This window comes from Acanthochromis polyacanthus, chromosome 3, assembly GCF_021347895.1.
Source record: "Acanthochromis polyacanthus isolate Apoly-LR-REF ecotype Palm Island chromosome 3, KAUST_Apoly_ChrSc, whole genome shotgun sequence".
Classification (NCBI taxonomy): domain Eukaryota; kingdom Metazoa; phylum Chordata; class Actinopteri; family Pomacentridae; genus Acanthochromis; species Acanthochromis polyacanthus.
The window spans coordinates 33,974,988-33,992,481 of NC_067115.1; the positions used below are offsets into that span (position 1 = coordinate 33,974,988).

The window sequence follows — 17,494 nt, forward strand, 5'->3', positions numbered from 1 at the left end:
TCCATAAAGTCAAATCCTTACTGAAACTTTCCTGTTCCTGTCTCTTCAGTAATGGCAGGAAAGTCTGATCCGGGCTGATCCCTCGCGGCTCAGACCGCTCGGCCAAACCCCATCAGGCTCAGGCTGGGATTACAAACCCCGTTCTCTTGTTTCGCTGCCCGGTTTTCTCATACACAGCCAGTTATTGTCATGGCGGCAGCGGCAGGCTGGGGACACTGGCTCTATTATTGTGACACTGGTTTCTACACAGCGGACACACATGGGAAGCACTGAATACACAAAGGACTGTTTCATAGCAAGCAATGGCAAGCTGAGTTTATCTGTACTCTGCTGCCGGTTTATTTACACCCGATTTCTGTTGACAGTTAACCTGCCAGGAGGAGAACAGGGATTGTGCCTGTTTAAACCGTACATAAACAGTATTTTGAGTAAAATGAACTTGTAATAGCGGTTATGTGTCCACACCATAGTACATATCGTATACTAAGTGAGAGAAAGGAATTTATTTATTTTTTTCGTCATCTTTTAAGGTGCCTGTATGCCAGCGACAGCAGAGTCTCATTGTCATGAACACAACATCTCTTTATCGCCTGGAGGGATGCGTTTAAACTTGGCACAGTCACTCTGATTCAAGGATGAGCTGATTAGATTTTGATGGTCAAATTTCAAGGTGACCCAGACTTCACAAATCACATTTTTGGCCGTAACTCCAAAATGTAAAGTACAATAACATTTCAAATGCGTGTTTAAGAGAATACACGATGAAGTGAAGACATTTTACATCCTAAAGGTCAAGTATAGAAAAAGATAAATGTAAAATTCAACCGCAGTGCAGCCAATTCTACTTCTATACCGACGATAATTTAACTTTCTTGTTTATTACGGAGTCATGCGACGATGAGCCGCTGTCTGTCTGTTAGCAACATTATTCAAAAAGGACGAACAGATTTGGATTAAATTTTCAGGGAAGGTCAGAAATGATACAAATTGTGGGAGTGTTTGAGTCCCATCAATTCCCGTCGCCCGCTACATATTTAGGTCACATGATTCAGTATCCATACATAATGTACACATGCATAACACACACCTGTGCTCAACACAAGGTCATTTTGTTTGTGGGTCCATCTATAATAAATGGCCACATTCTATAATGCCGGGATTTCTGATCATCAGTAACTAGTAAACAAATGCTGCCATTTCTGTGAAAAAAATAATGCTACATTTCTGACAATGCCATATGGGGGAAAGAACAGCCTTGGTGGAGTACTGCATGCTTTTCTAGTTGAGTTTGTGTCAGTCTTGGTGTTCCCTTTCTGAGCTTTAAAGTATTGAAAATGTATTTATTTGGCTCAACACAAAGATTTGTCCCCATCCATCCAGAATTTTATAATGCTAATTTGTTTTTCTTTTCTGTTTGGAACAAAAGTATATTAAATAAAATCAGGATAATTCAAAGAACAGACTGATTTAAAAGTTGCATGATATGGTGCGTTTACATACAATCACATAAGCTAGAAAAATGACTTCCTATTTTGAAAGCAAGTTTCTGACTGCAGTGACGTCTGTAAGCTTTGTCTTTAGAGTCTGTTTAGCAAAGTTTAACACAAAAATGTACTGACATATAATCGGTGCTGCAGGTTCTTATTCATACCAGCCACTGCATCAACTGAATTTACTCTCATTCAAACACATTTTGACCCAAAGAAAGAGAACTGTGATGCTAAATCAAATAGAACAAGAGTGTTTTTTTTCTGTGTGTGTTTTAGTTTACAGTGATTTGGATCATAATCAGTATCTGGCATTGTGACGCTGCCAAAACACCTCAACTCATGAACTCACTTAAGTTTGTGGTTGTGGAACTTTGCATGAATATTGAGAAACAAACTATGGGTTCATTTTTTCTCCTCGTCTCTTGCTGTAGGTGGTGAAGATCCTAGAAAAGCATGATCCCCTTCGCAGCAGCTCCACCCTGCCCTCCCTTGGTGTCATCAACCTTAACGCCGGCTCTGGCAGCGGCTCTCGTTTCGGTTCCATCTCCGTAGACGAGGCGAACGCGGTGCAGAACTATGTGGAGCACATGCTCTTCCTGCTGATGGAGGAGGAGAGCGGGCAGGCTGGAGCCATGGGCCCCATCCTGGAGTTTGTGGTGATGGAGAACGTGATGGAGCGGCTGTTCGTGTGGAGCCTCCGCAGGGAGTTCACAGACGACATGAAGCTGGAGCAGCTGAAGATGTACGAGATGCTGGTGGGCCAGGCGCAGCAGCCTCTGCTGCATCATAAGCCCATCCTGCGGCCGCTCATGATGCTGCTGTCCTCCTGTTCGGGCACGGCGGCGCCTGCGGTGGAAGCTGAGCTGGTGCTGCTGCTCAACCAGCTGTGCTGCGTTCTGGCGAAGGACCCTTCAATTCTGGAGCTGTTCTTCCACACCAGCGAGGATCAGGGAGCCACCAACTTCCTCATCTTCTCCCTGCTCATCCCCTTCATCCACAGGGAGGGAACAGTGGGCCAGCAGGCCAGAGATGCCTTGCTGCTCATTATGTCGTTGTCAGCTGAGAACGAACGAGTGGCCAAACACATCGCAGAGAACACCTACTTCTGCCCGGTCAGTCGTTAATGAAAAATCACCTGCACTTTTCTCCTTATCCTGCTTTTTATATATATATATATATATATATATATATATATATATATCTGTCACTTTCCCCTCTCTTCTAATTTATTTGCAGTTCAATGTGAAAAGAATTGTTCTATCTTTAATAATCCCCCTCAGTCAGCTGCATCATTATTATTTCCTGGCTTGTCTGAGAGCCTGGGTGGCATAATTAGTCCGAAATTTACAGATGAATTTGTGGGCCCACTTAAAACAAGGTTAAGGAATCTAGCATAGAATGCTACAAATGTCTTGGCTTTATAAGATTACGGCACGGTTGTAAGCTAATCCCACGTAAATAATGCAATTCACCCGCAGCTGCAGACAGCGTAGTGAAGAATGGGTTTTGATGTGATGCCAGTAGAACAAGAGTCTGGATTTAATTGGTTCCATTGGCATCCGAAGGGAGGGCACAGTGGGATAATCCTATAGAGGATGTATGCATTCCTACAACACTAATGATGCACTCATCTTGCAGTTCAATTCCACTGCGCTGCTATAGGTTCTGAGACCCTACATTGTAAAAACTGCTTCACAGAGAACAGAGAGAATGTTATGCTGAGAAGTGACTGTACTGCCATATCATGGTCATTACTGGAGAACACCTCACTGCTCAAATATTCATGAAGGTCTCAGAGCTCGACCTGTAGGAGGCATAAATCCATAAGTATGGATAGAGGCAGGCTGATATGTAGGCTGCTGCAGAGCTTATATCTGCATTACGTTATCAGAAAGTAGAGCGCGAGACATGATTTACAGCAGGATTTTGCTTTGTAGTGGAGCAGTAAATCATAAATCATAAATCTGCTGAAGCCAAAGGTAAAACCGAAGCTGTGTAAACAGTATATCATGTGGCTCATACACGCTGCCTCGTGAACGTTTAATGAACCCATGATATTTTGTCTGTAATCACTTTGTGTCAAATTATTTTCAATAGTCAGTATATATGACATGTTTGCAGCACATTCTGCTTCTTCTACAGTGCAGGTAAAACTGTCTGTTTTTGAGTTTACAGCCATTTTCTTAAGAGCTTCAACAAACGAGCCCCTTTTCTGTACACCTACTCTCTTGTCTGCTTTTATATGGTCTGTAATTAGCAGTAAATGAATTAAAAAAGACCATTTTACAACAGTATTAAACAGCTATTCTACAGGAGTGCCAGCAGCTCTCAGCGGCTGCTCTTATTCACAGCAGTCCTTTGAGCTAAATGTCAGCATGGTAACAAGCTCACGGTGACGATTCCTGCATGCTGATGTTGGTGTTTATCATCGGCGCTGTCTGAGTTTAGCAATTGAGCACGTTCAGATTTTCAAATTAGCACAACGTACAGAAGGAGTGTCATTTTTAATCACAGGTAACTGGTCACAGAGCACTGAAAGAAAGGAGATTACAAAATTCAGATCCCCTAGACATCCAACTGGAAAAATACATGGAATACCTTTGCACTGATTTTAATGAAAAGTTAATATTTTGGTTACAAGGACCTTTCTCAAGACATCACCACTCGCAGTACTGTTCATTATTGCATGTTATTCCACACAAATCACCTAAAAGCAAACATCTCCAATCCTCTGGAAGACACCCCTCACTTCAGCAGCATATATTCATACTACAAGATGTAACCTAAATCTACAATATAAATTGAGTGCACCAACGTCAACCTTATCCAAACACATAGAAACATGAAATGCACTTTATTAGAACAAATAATCCCCACTGAGGAAGTGTGTTCATATTTAGAATCTATTAATAATGTGAACAGGACTCAGAGAGTCAAGAAAAGACAAAAAATGGAGGAGTCCATTTTTACATTAATATATTATTATGATGACATTAAAAAAACATTTAAGTGGAAAATATGTTTTATAGAAATACCTGTTTTGGAATTTAGAAGCAGGAAGAACCTTGCATACAAATAAATAATATTCATTCCCAAAGTTGTGGGAGCCTCTAATTCACTTATCCAGTGTGCCTCAGATTTAAAGAGAAAGTGAACCAGTATGAGTGCAGAGGTGATGCATGTGTGCGAATGTTGGCTTTTTTCCAATAATTTGCAGCAGAAAAGTCGGTAGTGAACAAAGCAGCGTCTTAATAATAGAAAAGTGATGAAACTGGCCAATCATTAAAAACAAAATCCTGCATATGAACTACAAATGAGCTCATGAGCTGTTGTAGAATAGCGTCACCTTTCATTTTAATGCTGCTCCTCCCCTTTTCCTCAGGTTCTGGCCACAGGTTTGAGCGGCCTGTACTCGTCTCTGCCCACTAAGCTGGAGGTTCACAGCGAAGACTGGCACTGCCTGCACAGAGAGGACTGGCTCCGGATGCCGTCGCTCGTTCAGTTTCTTAACTCGCTGGAATTCTGCAACGCCGTTATTCAGGTGAGCACGTGTCTGAGCTGCATGCACAAGCCGCTGCCTCGTGGAAAAAATTTATTCACATGCGGTGAATAGCTGCGACCTTCTGACTCGCTGCTCTGTTCCTCGACTGCTCCCAGGTGGCCCATGCTGATATCAGAGACCAGCTGGTTAGTTACATCTATAACGGTTTCCTCGTGCCTGTCCTCGCACCAGCACTCCACAAGGTTGGCGTTCTTTCATTTCTTTATCTTCATGTGATATGTGTAGACGTAAATATAATGCATGTAATGCACATATGTCAAGGAGATGTTGGGAATAAAGTCCTTGTCATTCTCCTTAGTACTCTGCCAGGTGATCCACAGAATACAATGTGTATGCTTGGCATTTTTCCGATCAACTGTATTCTTATTGACAAATGAAATGTGCTACTTCAGGTCTCAGCACTCTGTGATCTCAGAAATGTCTGTCAAGCAGAGACTGAACAAAAGTGACAAACCGTTGCCACAAACCAGGAAGTGAGCTCCTCTTACAGTGAATAAGGCGACGCTAACAGCTAGTGGCTAAGATCCAAATCAGCCATCCATTTACCCTAAAACATCCATCCATCCATTACATATACACCGTTTAATCCTCATTAGGCTCGCGGGGGGCTGGAGTCTATCCCAGCTGATTTAGGGTGAAGGCAGGAGACACCTGAACATGTCACCAGTCTATCACAGGGCTACATATACACACAAACAATCACACTCACATTCACACCAACAGACTGTTTAGAGTTACCGGTTAACCTCAGCATGTTTCGGGACTTTGGGATTAAGCCAGAGAACCCTGAGAAAGCCCACACATGCACAGAGAGAACATGCAAACTCATGCAGGAAGATCCCAGGAAGGCTGGGATGCAAACTGGGGATCTTCTAGCTGCAAGGCGACAGTGCTAACCACCAATCAACTGGGCAATCCTACACTAAAACAGAATCTAGAAAACAATAATTAAAAAAGCTGTCAGCTATAGATCTTAGTGGGAAATAAAAATGATAGAACAGTAAAAGGTTTAGAAAATAAAGAAGAGCAGCAGATGAAACGGCAGGAGACAAGCCGATCAGTCTCAGTCACATAAACAGAGGAGCTCTAATCACTCATATTTCTATTTTATATATTCACTTACAGTCACCCTTATTAATGAAGAAGCCTAATTATAAATCACCAGTTCCTGCTGTCACATCCAATGTACATCAGGTCCAAACATCAATAATCGGCATCACTATCGACCCTGGAAAACCCATATAAGTCATTCTCTAATATGAATAAAATAGATACAGTTGTAGCTGGCTGGGATGCTTTGATGTGTTTTTAAGTCACACACGCTCACTGTTGACTCTTTCCTCCCTGAAGCTCACCCTGGAAGAGGTGATGACGACCACAGCGTACCTCGACCTCTTCCTGAGGAGCGTCTCTGAGCCGGCGCTGCTGCAGACCTTCCTCTCCTTCATCCTGCTGCACCGACACGAGAGCGTCCACATCCTGGATACTCTGGTCAGCCGCATCAACACGCCGTTCCAGGTACAAGATGAACTCTGGACACAACCGCTAACGCAGGCTTTATCTTGGAAACACACACATGATTTTCACGCAGCGCAGTGTCACTCCCGTTTGATTATGCAGGAGCAAGTTTCATAGATTAGAAATGACTCCAGAAGCTCTGGGACTCATGGGTAACATTTAAATGCCAGGACCAAAGCTGGCACATTGTTGCCATGGTGACACTCAGTTGCAGTGATTTATTCTGTTATCATGTCGTTGCTTTATAACAGTATATGATCAGATGCCTTGTTCAAATGTTTTAGCAGGGCTGAGTCATTAAGATGAATAAATGGTTTGTTTTTTTTTTTTTTTACAATGCTGTCTGATTGTGTAAAGGGCTCACTGGGACACACCTGCAAGAAAACAAAACAAAAAATACCTTTTTTTTTTGACATTGACAATTAATGAATTTAAATAAATGTCACTTTTTAATTCCTGGTAGTTCACTCATTTTTGGCCACGTTAGAAGTGTTGTCATGGCGATGACAGAAGCCAATCTATTTCAGCAGCGTTCCTCATCTCCAAAGGATGAATCTTACGGGCTTAATGATCTGACTTTTCTCTTTCACTGCTGTTAATGATCAAAAGTGAGCATACTTACGAAAAAAATAGCTCTGCTGTGTTAACCAGACATCAGTCCTGCTCATAACTGCCAATTGTTCATTGATTTTTTTTTTTTCCATTTACTGTCACTGTGCATTATTTGTTGCACAGTGTCAGAAAAAAGCACCATATTAAGGACAAAAATGTCGCATCTAAAAACTGTCATAAAAAGTTTGTGTAATAACATCATCATCATCCAGTGCAGTAGCGTTTAGCTAGCACAGCCTGGACGTAGACAACCTTGAATTTAACAAACGTTTGGTCATCTTTGCTTGACCTTTCCCAGCTTTGTGTCACACATGAAGTGTCAGTTTTTAGACATGTTTTGCAATTGATAAATGGAAACCTAGCACATGCATATGCAGAAAAAATAAACAGATTTCACATGTAACCTTATATATTCATTTGAGAAGCAGAGTGTGTTTTCTGGAAGGATTTTGAAACTTGGCACACAAGATACTTCCATCTCTTATTATCCCAAATTTCATCAACCTACCTGTGATTCAAGATGTCCAGCTCGCCATTTGTCAACTTAAACTGGACGTAACTCCCATTTCTAGCAACATATGATGGCTTTCTAAGCGTTGGTAATGTCGTTAAGACAGTATTCTCACAATAACATTGAGCCAATAGAGCCTATGTATTAGAGAGATTTTTTCTTGAAAAATCCACTTTATTTGCAATTTTTGAACAAATTCTGAATCTGAGAGGTCTTAAGCACAAGGCTTGTTTGCCAGGATTTGCTGCATGCTCCCCATTCATGAGAAACTTCCAAACATCTCCTGAAAATGTGAAGACTCTAGGACATATAACTCAAGAGATATGGACATTTGAAAGTGGCATTTCATTCAATTTCCCACTAGCAAATTATTTACTGAATACTTTCATTGGGTGGAAAATTATGACAACATTGGAATTTTAGCTTAAAAAACAGGCAGATGTCAATTTGAGATGCCAAAAATCATTCCTACAAAGTGTCTGGAGATTCTCAATGAGTTGACGCTGAAAGACCCTAATATAATTTAGAACTGTTTATCATTTGGGGACTGTTTTGTAAAAAAAAAGAAAAGAACAGTTTCTTCCATCATCCTCATTAGATTTAATGCATCTCTTTGTGTCTTTCCATTCACCGCTCCAGCTGGGCACCGTGTCTCTGGCGCTTTTCCGCACTCTCATCGGCTTATACTGTGAAGATGTGATGCTGCAGCTCGTACTGAGGTGAGTGGCGCACACGCTGACTTATCCTACTCGTGAAGCGTGGTACGTGTAATTGGTTTACGACACGACGAGCTTCTACTCGCTGCCTCCCACCGTCGCCATCTGTCATCTCACCCCCTCCTCCCTGTCCTCCTCCTACGACCACCCGTCTGCTCTCCTGACGTCCCCTCCCACCTTCACCTCCAGGTACCTGATCCCCTGCAACCACATGATGCTGAGTCAGAGGCGTGTAGTGAAGGAGAGAGACTGCTACTCGGTGTCGGCAGCCAAGATCCTGGCGTTGACGCCGTCCTGCTGCTCTCCTGATCGCAGCCCTCCGCCCCTCAGACAGCTCGAATCCATCCTCTTTTCCAAGGGCGGAGATACTCCCAGCAATGGCAGCAGCACAGGTAAGAAGGGAGGAGACATGACAGGAAAAATACACCGCTCAGCCACAGCATTACAACCAGCTGCCTTATATTGTGTAGGTTCTCCTTGTGCAATCAAAGCAGCTCCGTCGTACTGTGCTACAGACAGGCAACCTCTGAGTGCGTTCTGTCGTATCTGGAACCAGGATTTTGAATCCTTTGGATCCTGTCCATCCTCATCCATGGGTTTGGGTTTTTTTATGATGCTTCCCAGAGATCCGTGAATGGATGAGATCTGGAAGTGTAGAGATCAATAGTTTGGGCTCTTTGTTGTAATTCTCAAGCTGTTCCTCAGTTTCCAGGGTGCGATGGGGTGGATTTTCCTGCAGTCCTGCCACCACTATGGTAGTTCCTTAGGAAAAACACTGAACCCCAAGTTGCATGCATGGAAGTTCTATCACCATTGGTGTGTAAAAGGGTGAATGAGAAACACATTGTAAAGCACTTTGAGACCACAAAGGTTTTTCTTTATTTTCATGACTTTTTACATTATAGATTCTCACTGAAGGCATTAAAACTATGAATGAATAATGGAATTCTGTAGTAAACAAAAAAAGTGTGAAATAAGTCAAAACACGTTTTATATTGTAGATTCTTTGCTTTGATTACTGCTTTGCACACTGTTGAAATTCTCTGTGAGCTTCATGAGGTAGTCACCTGAAATGGTTTTTACTTCACAAGTGTGCCTTGTAAAGATTAATTTGTGAAATTTCCTGCCTCCTTAGTGGGGTTGGGACCATCAGTTGTGTTGTGCAGAAGTCAGTTGACAGCCCTATTTGACAACTGTTAGAATCCATATTATGGCAAGAACCAATCAGCTAAGTAAAGAGAAACGACAGTCCATCATTACTTTTAGAACCAAAGGGCAGTCAGTCTGGAGAATTGCAAAAACTTTGAATGTATCCACAAGTGCAGTCGCAAAAACCATCAAGCGCTACGACCAAACTGTCTCACATGAGGAAAGGACCAGACCATTTACCAGTACTACTACTGGGGAGTGCTGTTGCTCTAGGGGGATGCACGCAATGTTTAGATGAGTTGTACATGAATGGCAAGACCAAAGGTTTCCCAGCAGAACAATGCTAGCACCTCATCTGTCAGTGGTTTTCATGTTGCTGATTGCTGTATTGGCTGATAAGTACAGTTTGAGTTTAATTTTTGCAGTTTGAGGACATGAAAACACTTTCAAAGATCTGGGAACACGGTGGCATTGCTACACTTTTGATGATTAGACGTGGCAAACAAGGCAAAAGCAAAAATAAATTGAATAAGTTTGTTTTTTACTTTTCGTCTTTATTGTCTCTTCCAGCTTCTGTGAGTTTGAGTAACCTGGAAGTTTGTTTAAAGTCTGTTAACCACTTTAGTTTCTTGCCCTTTTGTGATGCTGCCACATTCTAAGCAATTATTTATACAGGCAGAAATGATGCCAAGAACAGCAAATATAAGATTCATGTTGTAAAAAATAGAAGAATTATCCTTCTAGCTGGGTTTAGTACAGCTAATTACTACCTGAACTGAATGGCATGGAAAAGCCTTGCAAATTAGGGAGTTACAAAACTGCCCTCTAACCCTCTTAAAGGCAGTAATATCCACACTTTTTGCCTGTCCTTGTGCATTATTTGAGCAATAAAGTGCTGTTTCTGCTACAGTTCATTTAAAATGAATGACTGCTCATCAGCCACATTTGCAACCAGGCTTTATGGATGTTTTTGTTGCTTTCAAATCAGACGCAAGGAGAATTAATTGAGCACAGATGACTATTCATAACGCCGTTTGAATGAGTGGATGCTACAACCTCAGTAACAGTCGTGATTAAATGCAGTCAAAACCAACAGAACAAATTGAGGAATACTAAAAATAATTTTCAGTGTATGTTGGAGGAAGTAAAGCAAAACTAAATATTACAGTAAAAAGAATAATTTATTAAAGTTACATTTTCAGAAACTGTTCAGACATATGGTGCACTGTAAGGTGTTGATTTGCATTTAATTGGAACGTGAACATATAACAGGGATGATTGTATTTTATCAGAGTGAGATCTCCTGCTGTTTCGCTGCATTACATCACTTTACCCCCTGTCGTTACATGTCAAACTCATTAGTTCTGCTCTGTGTGAACACTGAGTGGAGCCGCTGCACGCCGGCTTTTATCAACGTTTCATATCGGTTTTATTTTTTGTTTTACCAGAGGAAATGCAGAGCCTGTCAGAAGTGGATGATGGCTCGGGGAACTCCTGCACCATCGGGTCAGAAATCTGCTTCGATGTCAGTTATCTCCATTACCTCTACGACGCCCGTCTGAACATCAGCGGCTGCATTCGTGCCTGCCAGGTTTGGTCAGCGCCGTACGACGGAGAGGAGCCGCCTCCTGAGAAGTACCAGCCGGGCGTCCTCGAGGAGCCGCTGCTGAAGAGACCCCAGATGGCCCCCAAGAGAGTCCCAAAGCAGCTGGTGCAGCACTCTCGACCCGCCCTGCTGCCGAGTACAGAGCCGCCCTCCATCACCCAGCTGGAGCTGGAGTGGGATGATAGTTACGATGCGTGTCCGGTGCAGACCGCCGAGGCTCCGGTAGAGACGAAACCTGTAGAACTGCCTCCTGCTGAGCCCCCAAAGCACATCCAGGAGATGAGGAGAACGGCCATCATGTTGGTGAAAGGCTCGTACATTGAGGAAAATGAGTTCCAGGATGACGTCATGGTGTACGATCTTGTTGCAAAGAAAGACACCAGAGACGTGGACCGGGCAAAGCGCAGCGGTTCACGATCAGAAGAGACCTCAGCAGAAGTTCCCCTGAAGAATGGGCTCAGTCTTACTCTTCCAACCTCTGTGATGGCTGATAATGGCAAGAATAACCTGGACACAAAGGCCAAAGGTCAGACAGATTGTAACGCCAACCTCCAGAACACGACTGCTGTGGAGCTGGGCGACGATCTTCTGGCTCAGTACGAGGAGCTCATTCGTACGTTAGACACTGAGGCAGGAGGAAAACAGGTCAAAGCTGATGGAGAGGTGAAGAAGCCTGCTGCACCTGTGAAGGAGGAGGATGAAGAGGAGATGGATTTCACCTCCTTCTCTGCAGAAACACCAGAGCCAGAGAAAGTGCACTCACCATTTGGGACGATTAATAGGTTTCGCAGCGGAAGTACAAACAGGAGCCAGACAGTGCCTTTCACAGGTGAGTGGAGGGAAGTCTTGGCCCTGCAGCTGTCTTATTATGTACCAAAAAATAACATTTGAACAGCAGCATTAAAAGATCATTTTCTCCTACTCCTCCTGCAGGTCCATTCGTCAGTGTGCTGCTGTCCCGTCTGGAGAATATGCTCTCTAACTCGCTTCATGTCAACCTGTTGCTGACCGACATCTTGGCCCAGTTGGCTGCTTATCCTCAGCCGCTGCTGCGTTCATTCCTCCTCAACACCAACCTGGTTTTCCAGCCAACTGTTCGCTCCCTCTACCAGGTAACACAAACGTGCAGCTGTGTTTTCGTAAGTGAAAATGAAACTGAGAATACAAGTTCATTAGATGAGCTTTGAAATGTAATTACTGTGCAAACACTGCAGATGTAAATTGGATCTTTTTTTCAGGTACTAGCCATTGTGAAGAACCAGATTGAAGAGCAGGCTGCCAGCAGAAAGGACTTTCCAGAGCTGATCACTGCTGCCCAACACTGGCTACTAGCAAGGGAGACGACATTCATGGCAGCAGGTGACAATGCAGCTACAGCAGCAGTCTTCTTTTTCTGTGCTAGCTGTAACTGGAATCCGTATATGCACATGAATCTATGATGGTATAAAATGTAAATGCTGAAATGACAAATTATCTGGTTCTACAATATGCTGGGGTTCAGTTTCTTCCCTACGGACACTTGGATGGGCCAGGAATTGAATCGTCAACCTACTGATTGGTGCACGACCTGCTATGAGTTGAATTAAACTGATTCCTACGCAATTGTAACTCAACATCTCAAGAAAATGGGTTTTATTTCATTTCATATGATGCTAACACTTTAAAAGTACAGTTAGATATTTTGGAAAATGCCTGTATTTGTTCTGTTACCAAGAATCAGATGAGAAGATGGACGCCCCTCTCATGTCTGTACAGTAGATATCAAGTTACAGCCATCAGAAGGGCTAGCTTAGCTTAGCATAAAGACAGGAAACAGCATTTTTTCTGTATTTCAAATTTAAAAACTACATTAAAACGAGCTGTAGAGTTGATGCTAGTTGTATTTTTTTTCACCTTTACACAGAACCAAGCTTACTTTCTCCCCTTTGCTTCCAGTCTTTATGCTAAGCTAAGCTAAGCTAATGTCCCACTGGTGGAAGCTTTATAGTTCTAAAAGTGATGAGCTATTTTTTAAGTTGTCGTGTATTTTAAGTCAACTAAACTTGGTTCAGATGTTTTTTATAACAGAAATATTTACATTATGTATTAATTCTCGACATAATATGTATGTGGTTTACAGTTAGGGAGAGAATTATTCGCTTTAGACAGTTTTTTTGTTTGTTTGTTGGGGGACTTTTCAATGATTACAAAACAAACTTTGCACTTTTATTAAGTTCTCACTCTAGAGGTGAAAGAAGTTCTCACATCTAAATTATAAGTACCAATACTTTAGTGTAGTAATATTCTGTTACAAGGAAAATCCATGCATTTAAATTTATACTTAAGTAAAAGTTCATCCATCAAAATATACTCCAAGTACCAAAAGTACTCATTATGCAGAATGATGGATCTCAGAATAAATCTATATATTATAATTATATCATTTACAAAAATTATATGATTATAATTAATATTATTGATGCATTCATGTGTTCTTCTTTAATGCTAGTAAAGGTGATTTAACTACTTTTTATCATTTATCTGCAGGTTAGTGTATGATTTTCTGCTCTGAAATCAGTTTAGTTTGATCTTAATCTATAATATTACCATATTATAATTTATTTGTTGATTTTATTTTGTGTTATTAAACCAAATGGGCACCTTACTAATAATTTAAATTAATAGGTAAATGTCTTAGTGTAAAAAGTCCAATATTTGTCTCTGAAATGAAGTGGAGTAGAAGTGTAAAGCAGCAGAAAAGTACTTAAGTAAATGTACATAGTTACTTTCCACCGCTGTGTCAGTGTGACTAATTTGCTGCCAGAAATAATTCAAGTCGACATCTGCATTCTCGATCAGTTGTGTTTGGCTCCTGATGAGAACTGGAATAAATTCTCCTTGATTTTGTTGTTGTAACTCATGTATCTTTGCAGCTGAGCGGCGGTCTCATTCACGCCCTGGAGCTTTACTCGTGTTTTTGAACTGGATTCCCTGTGGTTTCAGAGTACTACAAGCCACAAAAAAGAAAAAAAAAAGTTGTCAGAGGAATGTTTGTTCTGAGTCCAGAGACTAAGATGGGAGTTTTAAAGTGAATTTTTTAGTTTGTAACTGAATTGCTGTCTTTTGTACGAGTTTTTTTTCCAGATAAGCAGACTCTACATTTTGATTCAAACTATTTGCAAATGGAGAAATCAGCCATAGAAATATATTTACAAAATGTCTTGAATTCATGCGCTGTATATTGAAAACCCATCTCTTTCAGTTTGTATTCATTCAGTCCTTTGTTTTCTCAGAGAAAAACAGCAGCAGAGGCTCCAACCACCACGACGGGGGAAGGATCCTCCAGAGTTCACCGCCACCCAAACCCAAAGCCATCTCTCTGGATCGCACCGAGGTCTTCGCTGCCGTCCTCTTCACGGAGTTCCTCAAAGAACTGGCTGCAACTGCACAGGAGCACTCCATCTTATCTTACATTCCTATGGAAGAGTAGTTGAGTCCAACCGAACTCTGAAAGATTCTAAAACACTCTTTTGATCGATACTTGTCCTTTTCAGGCACTACTTGATGAAGCAACCTCTCAGAACTATTTTAAAAATATAGATTATTTATTTTCCAAGCAAAATCATCCGTTTTTAAAGAAAATTTCTTCATCTACTTCTATAAAAAGTTGGGCAGCCAAGGAGGAGGTCCATTATATCTCGACCTGGTTGCTGAAGCCTGTACCAGCGACTGTCTTCATAAAGGCGAGCTCCAGGTCCACCAACCAAAGACTGCAGAGCAATGATTTAAAGGAAAAACAATAAACTGACATTTTTATCAATCATCAGCCCTCAACTGAACTTTCAGGGTTCTGCCCTTGTTCTGAATGTGTTCTCCAACCAGCTCCAACCACAGCAAGATGTCTGCTAATCTGCGTGGTTCTGTAAAATACTCAGGTGGCCTTTCGAGAGTGTTGAATCGCTGCCATGCGATCACATTGATTATTGATTTATTATCACCCTGTAGCCGACCGGCAGCATCCCAGAAACACATCCAAACTTCCACTTTCTTCTTATGCAACTGTTACACGATTTAATCTTTTGGCAGAACAGATTAGTTATCTTCAAACTTCACAAAGTGGCGTTTCTAAAAAAAAAATCCTTGTTTGTTAGATGTAGATTGTTTTGGTGTTTGTTTTTTCTTCTGTTGATTCATGATGGTACCTCAGGTTCTGTTTTTCTTAATTCTTAAATCATCTTTTGGGTGAAGCAATTTTCCTACAGTGCACTAGTTTCTCACATTTTTGGGCTCTACACCTTTTCCATATCTGCACAGATCGACAATCCAGAGCACCAAACCCAGGTTTATTAACGCTATGCTTAATTTGCCTTACTTTAGCGATGCTTTATAATGTATATATTGTACGAAAAAATGTTCTGTTGACATAGAATGCTGCAGATTAAGGATGTTTGGGGTGTAATTAAGTTTAGGATATTTTCATAATGGGATGGGGTATTTAAGCTTTTTTGTGTTTCTTTTGATATTTTCTGTCAGAAAAGGTTATATTTCAGGCTTTTTGATGATAGTCTGCCTTCTATTTAGGGTTTTGTTTAGGTTGTGATCCGTCTGAAATCTCACTGTTGGGATAGTTTTGCATCAAATTCAGACAAGCAGTTAGCAGGGGCAATTTGTTCTGTTGTAAATCACCCTCGTTTTAGTCCGAGTATTGCACATGGTTGTTAGTATGAATGTCCAAATGTGACAATACGAGAGAGAAGCATGAATCAACTAAATGAGTTTACCAGAAAAACTTAGAAATTGGTGCCTTAGTTATGATTTTAGTTCACAGTATTGCCTGATTTCTAAAGGATTTAAACAGCAATAATACAACATATTACAATTCAGGCAGAAATGTAAAGGGTTTTTTTGGCAGTTTTTATGACTAGAAGCCGTCCATTGTTCAAGCGCAAAGAGAAGTCTGTGCTGTCGTTAAATTCAGCTTCCAAAAGCACGAAATCAATCACTTCCTGCTCATAGCTCGATGAAAAGAAGCAGTTCATTCAAAATTTAACATGGAAATTGACGTGGGATTTAGAATTGAACATTTCCTAAGATAATCTGAATCAGAACTTTAATCAATGCTGAGTTTCAAAGAGAATTAAAGTCAAGTGATTTCTCAGCCTCTATTTTTTTTAAGCTATGGAAAGATTCAGATTCTGAGATGATGGACTCCTTCAAGTAAATAATAAAACAACACAGTTGTGTATTAGCAGAGAAACTGTTCAGAAAAGCAGCTGAAGACAGCTCTTTATCTTGTAACCTCGCGGACTACACTGAGTAGATGTTTTCATCTCATAAGTCTAGAAAAGAAGATTGATTTTAGATTGAAATATGAAATGTATATTTTTGTTCTAATTCCTACTCAATGCTACACAGACAATGAATCATGCGTCAGGATCTTTGTGTGCTAACTGTACAAAAATGGCTCATCTTTGTATCAATCAAAGCCATCCTCAGACTAGTCGAATGTGTCTGTCTGGTTCAAGAATGTGTCGGAGCACTTTATCAGCCTTTTCAAACCACAGTGCCACGTAGTCTGTGTTAACACAGCGTAACATTCACGGGTTTTAACAGCACTGTGGCATTAATACAGTTAAAACAACCAAGACTGTAAACCGCTTTCTGTCTCTATAGGTTTCTATTCCAAAGACCCATCCCTTCTGACTAGTCTGTTTTCTGTTTGACTTTGAATTGGTTGCTGTTTGTCGTTCATGTCTGAGATACAAAGGCATGCCTCTTTTAATAAAGAAATATTCTGGGAAATGAAACTGGAAATGCTTAATGTGTTGTCCCTTAAGCTAGAATAAAAAAAGAAGAAAAAAGGTTTTCAAACCCAGATGCTTTGCCTCGCAGGTTTCAGCTGACACCATCAATAAATTATTTCCGTTTTGCCAGAGGTGGTTTGCAGCTGTTTGTTCTGCAGACACTGATGCCCTCATTTAATACATTTAGTTTCCAAACATCCCCTCTCAGATTTTGTTCAAAACTAGGTCTTGTTCTTGGGTAAACACTGGAGCTTACATCCACTATGCAGCGACTCTGACATGCAGCAGAGTTCAGGAATGGTGTGACGGAGAACTGTTTGAGCAGCTCAGAAGTATCCTGTGCATCACTTCTGCTCACGCACACGACATAAACATCGCTTTGACACGCAAACTGCATCATTTAGTGCCTTTGTGGGTGGAAAAAAGGCAATAAACTCCAAGTGGATGTAGGACAAATCAGAGAGAATGTATATGGATTGAAACATGAGGCACTGGATGCTCAGATTTCACAAAGAACTACCAAGAACCACATTTAACTGGCTCTAAT

General features: G+C 41.2%; 1 protein-coding gene across 2 annotated transcripts in view; it reads left to right on the forward strand.

Moving 5' to 3' along the window:
* The window catches only part of fhip1aa (FHF complex subunit HOOK interacting protein 1Aa), a 48,852-nt gene extending 31,902 nt beyond the window's left edge, over positions 1 to 16,950 (forward strand). For both annotated transcript variants that reach the window (XM_051945538.1, XM_051945537.1), the window contains 10 exons: positions 1,922 to 2,602; positions 4,873 to 5,031; positions 5,148 to 5,234; positions 6,403 to 6,570; positions 8,333 to 8,412; positions 8,599 to 8,801; positions 11,007 to 11,993; positions 12,098 to 12,276; positions 12,403 to 12,523; positions 14,437 to 16,950. In XM_051945538.1, coding sequence (XP_051801498.1) covers positions 1,922 to 2,602; positions 4,873 to 5,031; positions 5,148 to 5,234; positions 6,403 to 6,570; positions 8,333 to 8,412; positions 8,599 to 8,801; positions 11,007 to 11,993; positions 12,098 to 12,276; positions 12,403 to 12,523; positions 14,437 to 14,633 — 2,862 coding nt within the window. In that variant the 3' untranslated portion in view covers positions 14,634 to 16,950. The remainder of the gene's footprint in view (positions 1 to 1,921; positions 2,603 to 4,872; positions 5,032 to 5,147; positions 5,235 to 6,402; positions 6,571 to 8,332; positions 8,413 to 8,598; positions 8,802 to 11,006; positions 11,994 to 12,097; positions 12,277 to 12,402; positions 12,524 to 14,436) is intronic.
* The last annotated feature ends 544 nt before the right edge of the window (positions 16,951 to 17,494 follow it).